The sequence below is a fragment of the Chiloscyllium plagiosum genome, chromosome 7 (assembly GCF_004010195.1).
Source record: "Chiloscyllium plagiosum isolate BGI_BamShark_2017 chromosome 7, ASM401019v2, whole genome shotgun sequence".
In the NCBI taxonomy this organism is placed as follows: domain Eukaryota; kingdom Metazoa; phylum Chordata; class Chondrichthyes; order Orectolobiformes; family Hemiscylliidae; genus Chiloscyllium; species Chiloscyllium plagiosum.
The window spans coordinates 5100957-5115939 of NC_057716.1; the positions used below are offsets into that span (position 1 = coordinate 5100957).

A 14983-nucleotide genomic window follows, 5' to 3' on the forward strand; every position below is an offset into this window, starting at 1 on the left:
TCCTTGAAAGTGGAGTCGCAGGTAGATAGGATAGTGAAGAAGGTGTTTGGTATGCTTTCCTTTATTGGTCAGAGTATTGAGTACAGGAGTTGGGAGGTCATGTTGCGGATGTACAGGACATTGGTTAGGCCACTGTTGGAATATTGCATGCAATTCTGGTCTCCTTCCTATCGGAAAGATGTTGTGAAACTTGAAAGGGTTCAGAAAAGATTTACAAGGATGTTGCCAGGTTTGGAGGATTTGAGCTACAGGGAGAGGCTGAACAGGCTGGGGCTGTTTTCCCTGGAGCGGCGGAAGCTGAGGGGTGACCTTACAAAGGTTTACATAATTATGAGGGGCATGGATAGGATAAATAGACAAAGTCTTTTCCCTGGGGTCGGGTTGTCCAGAACTAGAGGGCATAGGTTTAGGGTGAGAGGGGAAAGGTATAAAAGAGACCTAAGGGGCAACGTTTTCATGCAGAGGGTAAAGATAGAGGATGTGGTGGAGGCTGGTACAATTGCAACATTTAAGAGGCATTTGGATGGGTATATGAATAGGAAGGGTTTGGAGGGATATGGGCCAGGTGCTGGCAGGTGGGACTGGACTGGGTTGGGATAGCTGGTCGGCATGGACAGGTTGGACCGAAGGGTCTGTTTCCATGCTGTACCTCTCTATGACTCTATGACTCTACTCACGATTGTAGATTTACAAAAATGGTAAGGTTACACTTTAAAAAGCTACTTAACTGCTCCCCTGCTGTGAACTCCCCCACATAGATTTCTGCAAGGTCAACTATGAATTTTTCTATTTGTTAACTTAAATATTAAATATTAAATTGAATAGATTTATGTTAACCAAAGGTACCAAAAGACATAACATAAAGGCAGATATATGACATTAGGTCACAGATAGACAATGATTTTATTTAAAGACTGGTGGGACAAGTTTGAGAGATTAAACATCCTATTAATTTTTCTAACAGATTCAAAAACTTATCAACACAGAGAACAAAGAACAAAGAAAATTACAACACAGGAACAGGTCCCTCAGCACTCCAAGCCTGTGCCAATCCAGGTCCTCTATCTAAACCTGTCACCTATTTTTTAAGGATCTGTATCCCTCTGCTCCCTGCTCATTCATGTATCTGTCAAGATGCATCTTACATGACGCTATCATGCCCGCCTCTACCACCTCCACTGACAACGCATGCCAGACACTCTGCATAAAGAACCTCCCACACATATCTCCCTTAAACTTCTCCCTCTCACATTGAATTCGTGACCCCTAGTAATTGAGTCCCTCACTCTGGTTAAAAAGCTCCTTGCTATCCACCTTGTCTATACCTCTCATGATTTTGTATACTTCCGTCTTTCTAATGAAAATAAGCTCCTAACCTATTCAACATCTCTTCATAACTACAGCCCTCCATACCAGGCAACATCCAGATGAACCTCCTCTGCACCCTTTCGAAAGCATCCACAGCCTTTTGGTAATGTGGAGGTCAGAACCGTACACGGTATTCCAAATGTGGCTGAACCAATGTCTTATATAACTGTAACATGAACTGCTAACTCTTTTACTCAATGCCCCGCCCAATGAAGGAAAGCATGCCGTCTGCCTTCTTAACCACTCTATGTGTTACCACATTCAGGGAACAATAGACCTGTACCTCAATTTTTAGATTAGATTAGATTATTTACAGTGTGGAAATAGGCCCTTCGGCCCAACAAATCCATACCGACCCTCCGAAGAGCAACCCACCCAGACCCATTCCCCTACATTTACCCCTTCACCTAACATTAGGGGCAATTTAGCGTGGTCAATTCACCTAACCTGCACATTTTTTTTGGAAACCAGAGGAAACCAGAGCACCCAGAGGAAACCCATGCAGACACGGGGAGAACGTGCAAACTCCGCACAGTTGCCTGAGGCGGGAATTGAACCAGGATCTCTGGCGCTGTGAGGTAGCAGTGCTATCCACTGTGCCACCGTGCCGCCCGCAATTTTCCCCAGGACTTTTCCATTTGCTGTATAGTTTACTCTTGAACTGGATCTTCCAAAATTCATCAGCTCACATTTGCTCAAATTAAACTCCATCTGCCATTTCTCCATCCAACTGTCCAATCTATCTACATTCTGCTGTTTTCTCTGACAGTCCTTCACTATCTGCTACTCAACCAATCTTAGTGTCATCTGTGAACTTGCTAATCAGACCACCTATAGCTTCCTCCAGATCATTTATGTATATCACAAACAACAGTGGTCCCTGCATGGATCCCTGTGGAACACTACTGGTCACAGTTCTTCATTTTGAGAAACTCCCTTCCATTACTACCACTGTCTCCTGCTGCCCAGCCAGTTCTTTATCCATCTAGCTAGTACACTGTGGACCCCATGCAACTTCACTTTCCCCATCAGCCTACTATGGGGAACTTTCTCAAACGCCTTACTGAAGTCCATGTATATGATATCTACAACCCTTCCCTCATCAATCAACTTTGTCACTTTCTCAAAAAATTCTATTAAGTTGGTAAGATATGACCTTCCTTGCACAAAACCATGTTGCCTATCACTGATAAGCCCATTTTCTTCCAAATGGGAATACAGTATCTTCTCCAGCAGCTTCCCTACCACTCACGTCAGGCTCGCCAGTCTATAATTACCTGGATTTTCCCTGCTACCCTTCTTAAACAAGGGACAGCATTAGCAGTCTCCAGTCCTCCAGGACATCACCCGTGTTCAAGGATGCTGCAAAGATATCTGTTAAGGCCCCAGCTATTTCCTCTCAGAGGTAATCAAATATATTTTTTTTCCATTCTAATAAACAAGTAAGTTATGCACTTACCTGAAACCAGTTTATGGTGCAACAGTTGACAAGTGCTGGGAATTTCCTCAGCCTGTTACGGAAAGCATCTCCAATTGGACTCATTGCTAAAACAACATGTAACTGATTACGACAACGGTCAATAAACATGTTGAAAAGTGCCAATGGACTTCCATCAGTCTGTTTTGATTTGTCTCTTTGACGATCAATTAGACGCATACGTTCACAAACCTCCTGTTTCTCATCCACTGCAAAGAGATTTGGTACTTCTCCCGCATTCAGTAAATTGTTGATGTCTTCTAGGAATGATTCTTGTTTAATCTGAGTGTCAGTAAATAAAAAAACACCTTGCATCTCACCTTCAGTAGCTTTTCGGAATATTAGTTTTAAATCTTCTCGCCATTCAGTAGAACCATAACTCTTGGAAATTTCCACTTGAAACAGAATATAGTCAGCCATGTGCGATGCAAGCCGAGTTAGTGACTGACGACCACTTCCTCCTACTCCTACCAAAAGTGCATGGCTATGGGGCTGCTTTAAGATACGGGAAATTCGACAGACATGCTCTATTGCAAATCTGAATACAACCAAATTCATCGGCTTTTTACTGAGATTATTAAACTCATCCAAATGACCTTCAACTATTTTTCGTAACTTTCTAACATCAAAGATTTCTCTATAGCCTTTGTCTTCACCTTTGGGATCACTAAAATCACAGAACATTAGGCTACGAAGATCATCTTCCTTCACTATGCCATCACTGTCAGCATCAAGGTATATGAAGAGCTCATCAAAGTTGTCTTCCAGCTGACTATTTGTCACTTCTCGGAGACAGTCAACAAGCCATGCTCGATCTCCATCATCCACCAAACGATCATAATAGACTCGTAAAACCTGTAATTCAGCCAGCGATATTCACATGACAGAAAAGATTTTTAAAAAATTAGTTCTTATAATTATGAGGTTCATAAGATTATGATATTGCAATTAATTTGAGAGTAAGATCAAGAGCATCATGTGATCTGCTCCCAGGTCTACCTTACAATGTTAGTTTGTTAGAGTAATGAAAGGCTTGGACTGTTTTATGGAAAGAAAATGTGAGTTAAATACATTTGGAGACAATATCAGTTGTATCTGAGTTTACATTGGGCAGACTGTAAGGACAGAATCTTGCTGAGGTATTGGGAGGTCTCATCAGCCAGCTAGATGATCAGAAAGAGGTCAATGCAGCAACTTCAAGGGAAGGCTTGCTAAACCATAAACCACTTGGCAATGGCAATGCCAGTGGTGGACCTTCACCTGGAATCAAGGTGTTTGGTGTGTAAGTCCCAGCCAGTTGGAGTTGCTGGTCAGTTAGAGGCCAGCAGCTGTTACTGTCTGCAGTACCATTAAAGTAGCCATGGTGGCAGAATAGCACACCCATAGTTCCCAGATTATGGAGGACCCAGGACTAAGTTAATTGATGTGGGATGGACAATTGGGGTTAGTGGTTCTTGAGGTGGGGGATAAGCTAGAGAGGGCATCTTTGTCCATAACTCAATGCTGTTATAGGTGAGAAAGGAGCAGTTTGGGCCTGCACCACACTGCCTAATTAAATGACTTCTCTGCTTCCAAGCCCACCACTTCCAGGAGCAGGAGGTAGGAGAGACTCCCTGAGTCTCCCAAAGTCCCAGAAAGGCATTGCAAGTATTGGGTTGTATGTTGATGTGCTTCAAAGATGAAAGAGAGTTGGGGTCAGAGGAATTCATCAGTACTTCTACCTATGCAAGACTAATATGTTTCACATCACCATTGAAAAGATGACACAGGAAGTCATTTCTGAGATCAGATTACTGGCTTCCATACAAAGCAATTAATATGATAAACAGAATGCTGATCTGTCTCGTCAGCAAATATAAAAGACTACTTAGCATCATGAGCTACCACAGACAGATACAGAAGAAACACAGTCTCCAGGGAGACATATAAAACCATAAGTCTAGAAGATATAGGAACAAAATTACAACATTCAGCCCATCCTATCTGCTCCACCATCCAATCATGACTGATATGTTCTTAACCCCATTCTCCTGCTTTCTCCCTATATCCCTTGATCCCCTTACTAATCAAGAAGCTATCTATCTCTGTCTTAAATATACTCAGTGACTTGGCCTCCACAACCCTCTGCAGCAGAGTTACACAAATTAATCACCCTCTGGCTGAAGAAATCCCTCCTCATCTCAGTTCTCAATAGTCATCCCTTCACTCTGAGGCTGTACCCTCAGGACCAAGTCTCTCCTACAAGTGGAAGTATCTTCTCCAAATCCACTCTATCCAGGCCTCTCAGTATTCTGTAAGTTTCAATAAGATCCCCTCTCATCCTTCTAAACTCCATTGAGTATGGACTCGAGTCCTCAAACATTCTTCACGTGACAAGTCACAGTCTGTGTTCTATAGATTTAAGAAAATTTGTCCCAATGTGGGAAGAATAATAATCAGAAGGTACCTTACTGGTAGTGGTGGCTTTAAGAAAGTGTCTGGAGATGGTCAAACAAAATTACCATTTGGCAAGATGGGGATGGGAATTCATGGAAGCTGCAAGCAACTAAGGAATATTATAAGGACTGTAATTCTGTGGTGAGTGCAATGTGTGATAAGTATAAAATTGAATCATCTTTTTCGTAGTTTAAATTGCAACTAGCCTATTTTAAAAAAAACTAGCATTAAATCAATAGCTCTTTTAGTCATTTACTCTAAAAGTTATAAAGCATGAAATATTTTTATATATTCTTTCAGCTGTCAACTGGAAACAAAAAAGACTCTTAAAAAATTATAGGTCTCTGCACAGATTGTAACAGTTATGATCTAGTTAAACAAATGAGCAGGCACAAGAGGCTGTGTAGTCTACTCCTGTTTGTATCTTATTGGAATAAAATTTGTTCAGGAAAGAAACATGATTCCTACTGGGAGATTATGTGATACCAACATGTTTTCTTTCAATACCAGTAGCCTACCAACAAGCATTTCTTATTTTCATTTGAAAATTAAATCAGGCCATGTCCCAGTAATGGATATAAGTAGAGATTTCACCTCATGAACCCAGAGACGCTTGATCACAGCTGGAGATTCTGATGTTTCTGGACTGGAAAGACACACCCCTTGAATAACACGGGAAAAGTCCCGCAGGTTGAACAGATAGTGAGACTTAGCTGGTGTTGGGAGGAGATTTTTCATTGCTTCCTTGTAAACAACCAAAGTGGCATTCACAACTTGTGAAGTTAGTGTTCCAAATTCTGGTTGGAAAGTGAATCTAGATGACAATACAATAAATGCAATCAAAGTTACATTTATAGTAGAAATGCAGATTTGATTATTCATAAAAAGATAAAATACACTATTAATTGACAGAAGAACCACAAACTCATTACAAAGAGTCATAGTCTCGATTTTGTTGCAGATAGTTTCAACTATGTTATTCCATTATAAACAAGTGATAGCAGGTGGCAAAATTGTAACACTTTGCTGCATTAAACAGCAGGGAAAATTTACAGCAGATCAGGAATTTGCAAGTTTGTGTAATGGACTTTGCTTTGGCTTTTTAACTCAGCCACATTAGCACCTTAATTCTGGGTTTCTTGAACAAGCCTTAACTAGTCAGGTTTGGGCCATGATCATGCCTGCTTACTTAGATGGACTCAGTAGAAGCAGAAGGAATCATGCTACAATTAGCAGGACAGGACGAAAGAGCAGCTTCAATGATGAGTCTCAGCAATGTCCCCAGCCCTCCTTTATTCCTGGAGTTAGATCAGAGGTTATGTTGTAGCTTGTAAGGGCCCAAATGGAAAAGATGTTCCCAGCAGACAGGAGTAAAAGATCAGTTTCAAAAACAAAGCAAGCATAGAGTAATCAGCTAAGGAGAGTGATACTTCAAAGTTGGATTAAATGCCAAAAGAAATATAGTGGCCTCATCATAGCAGTAAAAGGCGAATGGCATCCCACATTCAAGATTCAACCCGCAGATTGTTACTCCCATAGCATTCTCCTAAACAGTACTTCTGAGACCAAGACACTTTGTGGTTTCACCCAACCTTCCATCCCTCAAGACTCCTCATCAAATACAATCTGAAGGGCTGACGCTGGCACTTCATGTTGTCTCACATCCATCACCAACATTAGAGTCATAGAGTCATAGAGATGTACAGCATGGAAAACATGTCCAACCTGTCCATGCTGACCAGGTATCCCAACCCAATCTAGTCCCACTTGCCAGCATCCAGCCCATATCCCTCCAAACCCTTCCCATTCATATACCCATCCAAATGCCTTTTAAATGTTGTATACCCATCCAAATGCCTTTTAAATGTTGCAATTGTACCAGCCTCCACCACATCCTCTGGCAGTCCTATCTTTACCCTCTGCGTGAAAAAGTTGCCCCTTAGGTCTCTTTTATATCTTTCCCTTCTCACCCTAAACCTATGCTCTCTAGTTCTGGACTCCCCCACCCCTGTCTATTTATCCTATCCATGCCCCTCATAATTTTGTAAACCTCTCTAAGGTCACCCCTCAGCCTCCGACAGTCCAGGGAAAACAGCCCCAGCCTGTTCAGCCTCTCCCTGTAGCTCAAATCCTCCAAACCTGGCAACATCCTTGTAAATCTTTTCTGAACCCTTTCAAGTTTCACAACATCTTTCCGATAGGAAGGAGACCAGAATTGCATGCAATATTCCAACAGTGGCCTAACCAATGTCCTGTACAGCCGCAACATGACCTCCCAACTCCTGTACTCAAGACTCTGACCAATAAAGGAAAGCATACCAAATGCCTTCTTCACTATCCTATCTACCTGTGACTCCACTTTCAAGGAGCTATGAACCTACACTCTAAGGTCTCTTTGTTCAGCAACACTCCGTCGGACCTTACCATTAAGTGTATAAGTCCTGCTAAGATTTGCTTTCCCAAAATGCAGCACCTCACATTTATCTGAATTAAACTCCATCTGCTACTTCTCAGCCCATTGGCCCATCTGGTCCAGATCCTGTTGTAATCTGAGGTAACCCTCTTCGCTGTCCACTATACCTCCAATTTTGGTGTTATATGCAAACTTACTAACTGGACCTCTTATACTCGCATCCAAATCATTTGTGTAAATGACAAAAGTAGAGGGTCCAGCACCGATCCTTGTGGCACTCCACTGGTCACAGGCCTCCAGTCTGAAAAACAACCCTCCACCACCACCCTCTGTCTTCTACCTTTTTAAACTATCCACAAATGAACTTCCACCTTCTCTAAGTACTCCATTTCTCACAAACTTAACTCACCTTGCAGCTTGGAGACAGGACAGAATTTCTATTGTAGTTACCCAGTCTTTGCTATCTTAGCCACTAAGGAGGAAGAGGCTATGGCAATTAACAGGGTTGCAGAATGAGAATGAGATCTTCTAGAAAGCTGGAGATGGAATTGGATTTCACAAAGGTCATGAACAGAGTACTCTCAAGTTGAACGGAAAAAATTACCAACATCAATCTGCTCATTAGCATAATGATGACTTTGAACAGTTTTCCCTAGTCAGTTCTAATTTATGTCTCTAAACGGATAGCCTTTTGAAGACAAGCGAGCCAACAGCTATGGGAACAGATAGAAAAGTGAAGTTGAGACAAAGTTGGATAGCCATGATCTTAAAAAAACTGACAGAGAACACTCAAATGGCCAAATGGTTTACTCCTGTTCTTGTCCTATCTTTACATGTTCCCAAGGTTCTTCAAATATGGGAGAGAAAATATTGCTGAAGGAGGCTGAGGAGTCCATAGAAAAGACTGCACAATCCTGAAATGCACCATAATACTATTCAGTCATGACTTTAACCAGCACCAGCACATATGTCATGATGGAAACTCAATGGGATATAGGCAGGTTCTCATTTGGTGAATCCCATAAATCATTTGAGCAGAAGGAGGTTTTGGTGATAAGAACAGCAGGTTCTTATAGTCACATGATCCACCCAGCACTGTTTAAGTGAGCACAATTGTTAAGTATCAATTGAACAGGGAACAAGTCATCTATGTGAAGGATTATTCTTGAACAACAGCAGAGAACTATGAGGTCAATTTCCAGAGGCACTGCCTATAGTTAGAGACTGGTAGTGTTAAGTTTCCAATATCAAAAAGTGTGGCACTGGAAAAGCATAGCATCCGAGGAGCAGGAGAGTCAATGTTTCGGGCAGACACCCTTCAGCAGTATTGTGGGGCGGTGGGGGGCTCAAAGGTAAATAGGGGCTGGGAGTTGGGCTGGGGGGCATCCTCATCCCTGATCCAACTCCCAAATTCAGCATCACCCTCTTGAACTGTCCCACCTGTACATCTTCCTTCCCACCTATCTGCTCTACCCATTGCTCCAACCTACCATCATCACCTCTCACCTGCATCTACCTATCGCCTTCCAAGCTACCTACCCCACAGCCCAACTCCCAGCCCCTATTTATCTTTCAGCCCCCTTCCCCCCCTTCACATTCTCGATGAAGGGCTTATGCCTGAAACATCATCTCTCCTGCTCCTCGGATGCTGCCTGACCTGCTGTCCATTACCAGTACTACACTTTTCAACACTGATCTCTAGCATCTGCTGTCCTCACTTTCTCCTTAGTTTCCAACATGTGTATCATGATATAACATTTGTTCAGATGCCCTACTCCATGAGAAAATGGCTATCTGCATGGAGCATCTGAAGCAACAAGCAACCACATGCCCACTGATTTTCATCAATGTCCTGTACAGTCACTGTTTGTCTTTACAGATAGGTTGCAGACTTCCCCAATCAGTATTTCACTTGACTATAGCAAAGTGCTTTCCAGCTCTTGGCTCGGAGAGAAATGTTAGTGGGATATCTGAGGGAAAATGAACAAAGGATACAAGGAAGTGAGATTCTGTTCAAAGCATGTCCGTGTCCCACAAATGTTAGGCATTGCAAGATGGTAGAATAAAAATGAGAATCTAACCAATTCTGGAGTGAGAGTTCATTGACATAATAGGAGCGTTGAAGTAAGTGATTTGGGGGGAAACTGCTAAAGTGGAGAAAAGGATTGAAAGTTACATGTGGCAGTAATTGCTAAGCTGTAAAGCACAGCACAAGATGCATAACTGTAGCATTTCCTCAACCAAAATGTGTTAAGAAGGAGCGGTTTTTGATATCCTCCTTCAAGAGAGTGAATGTGGTGTTGTTACCAAACTGCATAAGGAAGAAAAATTTATAAAATCAGCCTTTTGAGCAGGTAGAATTTCTGAAATTATTATTCCACAGTCTTAGGGAGTAAGAGTCAGCTGGTAGTCAGTGCCAGTACTATCACCCTCTGTGTGGCACAAGAGAAGATAATGTGCGACTTGGTGATGTGTACACTTAGAAGTTTACACATCCTGCATTCAATATCCTGGCTTGGAACACTAAATAAGGGAAGTCATGCATTTGTTGCTTCTAGCTTGGTGGTTTGTTATGCTGGCCAATAGTCACAGATGGCAATTTTATACTATATTCATAATCCTATCCAAGTATAATAAAAATATTGGTGAAGGTATTTGAAAGAAAAAAAAGAACAGCCATGAACGGTTCCTCATTTGCATATTTGTCCTCGAACAAGATAGTACAGTATGCAGACTGCTGCGCAAAAGTTTCTTCCTGGTTAGCTAAAACACTTTTTTTTAACCACTTTACATATAGACCTGCACAATGGGATGTGCAGCTGAAAACACTCAGGAAGCTTGTGTTGCTTCCTCAAGAAACATATAGCGGATGCTACCTATTTAAGAAGTTCAACAACAGATAGTCATGTCAAGAAAATTCCAGACCAAAGTATAAAGGCAAGAAAATAAAAACAAAAAGTGAAAACATAATTTTAAAAGCATTTTAACAGATCACTCTATGCCTTTTCTATGCATTTTCAAATAACAGCAAGTTATTTAAACTTGACTGAAGCTTCTGCCAGTTCATTCAAACATTTAAGTCTTTAAGTAATGTAATATACCTTATGGTAAACTGCCAATCAAGGATCCGAGAAAAAATGATGTACATAGTTTGGTCTTGAAACTCATTAATAGTCACAGTATTAAAGTGCCTCATGAATCGAGGTGTAATTGGGTTTCGGCCACCACCTAAGAGCAACATAATTTTGTTATTAACAGAGGACATCACCACTATTAAGGAACATCAGACACATTATTAGTGAACAAAATGGACGCCAAAGCTCCACAAATATAGGCACAGAATCTTTGGCCTCCAGATGGTCAGAAACGGGACATTCCAGATGGTCAGAAACGGGACATACCAGATGTGCATCCAGATCCAATGGATGTCCCAGCACAATGACAGTAAGTCAATTGCTTGTGAAATTTACACTATGGGTGACCAATTACCTGGTGCCTGGAACTCACTAAACAAAACTCCAAAAAAGTGCTGGAGAAACACAGCAGGTTGGGCAGTATCTGTGGAGAGAAAAACAGGTTTAATATTTTGATTCCAATTGCCCTTCGTTGGAAGTGGTCACCCCACCACATAAATGGCTGCTCCACTGATTTCTGCTGAAAATTACAATCAATGCATTTCTAAATACGTCAAAATGTGAATTGGCCTGGTGTTATGCATGGTTTACCAAAGAAGGCTTATGATAATATACTAGGAATATTGCAGAGGCTGCCATTGAACTTCTATGCAGTGGTTCAGATGGAGCTCAACTTCAATTTGTATCAGGACTTTGAGCAGAGCACAGAAAGCAAATTTGTCTAACATGGATCAAATGACTAGCTGTACGACTACAACAGAGGTGACAGAGGCTCTACTGAGAATTCTGTTCTCAGAAACTGGATATACTGGCAATGGAGTTGACTGCTGCAAGAGGATTTCTGTTCTTCAATCTATTCTAACTCACATTCACAAAAGAGTGTTGAGGATCATATGAAATATCTTTTATGGTAGGTCTACAGGCTGTAAGTATAGAAGAAACACTTTATGGGAACACTTGAAAACACTAAATAAAAGAGCTCGCAGTGCTGTATGCACTCATCATCCTGGATTGCAATACTCCAAGAAGGTAGCTCACCACAATTTTCTCAAAGACAACAGATTAGGGAATGGCAATAAATACTGGTCTAGCCAGAGACGTCCCACATTCCTACAACAAATGTTTAAAAAAGGACAGAAACTAAGGATTTTCACATTAGTGAATCTCAATTATTCCTGTTAACTACTGAACAAAGAGGAAATCGAGGTGTTAGATAAATTTGTTTTTCTCTTCAGAATTTGGCTTGTTTTTTTACAGTTGCAGAAAAGTGAGAGCAGAACATTCCAATAAGGGGACAGAGAAGGCAAAATATTTTAGCGATCCCTGGATGATGGAAGAGATTAGAGAGTAAGATGAAGCTGAAAAAGTCTGCTCATGACATGTCAGATAGATAATATAATTGAGAATCAAACCTACTATGAAGAGGAAAAAAATAAGAGAAACAAAGAGAGAGAGAGAAGGAAAAGTACAGTTTGGACTGGAGGCCTGTGACCAATAGTGCACCGCAAGGATCAGTGCTGGATCCACTGCTTTTCATCATTTATATAAATGATTTGGATGTGAACATAGGAGGTATAGTTAGTAAGTTTTCAGATGACACCAAAATTGGAGGTGTAGTGGACAGCGAAAAAGGTTATCTCAGAGTACAATGTGATCTTGATCAGATGAGCCAATGGGCTGAGGAGTGGCAGATGGAGCTTAACTTAGATAAATGTGAGGTGCTGCATTTTGGAAAGGCAAATCAGAGCAGGACTTAATGGTAAGGTCTTGGGGAGTGTTGCTGAACAAATAAACCTTTGAGTGCAGATTCATAGTTCTTTCAAAGTGAAGTCACAGGATAGTGAAGGATAGTGAAGATAGGATAGTAAGGATAGGATAGTGAAGGCAGCATTTAGTACGCTTTCCTTCATTGATCTGAGCATTGAGTATGGTAGTTGGGAGGCCATGTTGTGGTTATACAGGACATTGGCTAAGCCACTTTTGGAATATTGTGTGTAATTCTGGCTTTCCTCCTATAGGAAGGATGCTATGAAACTTGAAAAAGTTCAGAAAAGATTTGCAAGAATGTTGCCAGCGTTGGAGGGTTTGTGCTCTAGGAAGAGACTGAATAAGCTGGGGCTGTTTTCCCCGGAGCGTCGGAGGCTGTAGAGTAACCTTGTAAAGGCTTATAAAATCATGAGGGGAGTCCAGAATTAGAGGTCATAAATTTAGGGTGAGAGGGAAAAGATTTAAAAGGGACCTAAGGGGCAACTTCTTCACGCAAAGGATGATGTGTGTATGGAATGAGCTGCCAAAGGAAGTGGTGGAGGCTGGCACAATTGCAACATTTAAAAGGCATCTGGATGTGTGTTTGAATAGGAAGGGTTTACAGGCATATGGGACAAATGCTGGCAAATGGGACTATATTAACTTAGGATATCTGGTCGGCATGGATGAATTGGACCAAAGGGTCTCTTTCCGTGCTGTACATCTCTATGACTCTATGACATTGGTAAGGCCACTTTTCAAATATTGCCTTCAATTCTGGTCTCCCTACTATAAGAAAGATATTGTTAAAATTGAAAGGGTTCAGAAAATATGAACAAGGATGTGCTGCGTTTGGAGGGTTTGAGTTATGCTCAACTGAACTGGTCCCATTTGCCAACATTTGGCTCATATCCCTCTAAATTACATAAGTGGCCTCACCAATGTCCTGTACAGCCAGACTCCCACATCCAATAAACAATAAAAAGAATGAAAGCATGGACAATAATAGTGGAGTAATTCCATTAAATTGGGAATTTACAAGAGACCATAATTAGAGAAGCGCAGATAACTTGGAGGGCTATGGTATTGGATATGGAAACAGAGTTAAGGATGAGGCAAGGTCAGAGATGGATCAGAAAACAAGCATCAGAATTCTAATGTCAAAACAGTTCTTGTGAACAGGAGCCAGTGTCGGTGACCATGAGGTTTCATTCCTTTATTTAGACTTATAGCAGTTTGTTAGAACTGAGTGGCTTGCTAGGCCATTTCAGACTGCAGTTAAGAGTCAGTCATAACATAGCAAAGATGAGTGGGAAAACGGAGAACTGGGAAGCTTTTAAAGAACAACAGAGGATTACTAAGAAGGAAATGTGCAGAGAAAAAATGAGGTACAAAGGTAAGCTGGCCAAAAATATAAAGGAGAATAGTAATAGCTTTTTCAGGTATGTGAAAGGGAAAAAAGTGGTTAAGACTAAAATTGGGCCCTTGAAGACAGAAATAGGGAATATAATATGGGGAACAAAGAAATAGCAGAAGAGTTGAATTGGTACTTCAGATCTGTGTTCACTGGGGAAGACACAAGCAATCACCCAGAGGTAATAGTGGCTGAAGGACCTGAACTGAAGGGAATTTATATTTGCCAGGAATTGGTGTTGGAGAGACTGTTAGGTCCGAAGGCTGATAAGTCCCTGGGGCCTGATGGCCTACATCCCAGGGTACTGAAGGAGGTGGCTCTAGAAATCATGGATGCGTTGGTGATTATTTTCCAAAGTTCGATAGATTCAGGATCAGTTCCTGCGGATTGGAGGGTGGCTAATGTTGTACCACTTTTTAAGAAAGGAGCGAGAGAGAAAACAGGAAATTATAGACCAGTTAGTCTGACCTCAGTGGTGGGAAAGATGAAATTACAACACATCTGGATAGCAGTAACAGGATAGGTAAGACGCAGCGTGGATTTATGAAGGGGAAATCATGCTTGACTATTCTTCTGGAATTTTTTGAGGATGTAACTCTGAAGATGGACAAGGGAGATCCAGTAGATGTAGTGTACCTGGACTTTCAGAAAGCCTTTGATAAAGTTCCACATAGGAGGTTAGTGAGCAAAATTAGGGCGCATGGTACTGGGGGCAAAGTACTGACTTGGATTGAAAATTGGTTGGCTGACAGGAAACAAAGAGTAGTGATAAACAGCTCCATTTCGGAATGGCAGGCGGTGACCAGTGGGGTACCGCAGGGATCAGTGCTAGGACCGCACCTTTTTACAATATATAATAATGATCTAGAAGATGGTATTAATAGTAACATTAGCACATTTGCTGATGATACAAAGCTGGGTGGCAGGGTGAAATGTGAGGAGAATGTTAGAAGATTACAGGGTGACCTGGACAGGTTAGGTGAGTGGACAGATGC

General features: G+C 41.5%; 1 protein-coding gene across 1 annotated transcript in view; it reads right to left on the reverse strand.

Moving 5' to 3' along the window:
• The window catches only part of dnah7 (dynein, axonemal, heavy chain 7), a 414399-nt gene that overhangs the window by 207960 nt on the left and 191456 nt on the right, over positions 1 to 14983 (reverse strand). The window contains exons 38-40 of the mRNA XM_043692898.1: positions 10796 to 10922; positions 5876 to 6095; positions 2828 to 3700 (exon numbers count right to left, since the gene is read on the reverse strand). Coding sequence (XP_043548833.1) covers positions 2828 to 3700; positions 5876 to 6095; positions 10796 to 10922 — 1220 coding nt within the window. The remainder of the gene's footprint in view (positions 1 to 2827; positions 3701 to 5875; positions 6096 to 10795; positions 10923 to 14983) is intronic.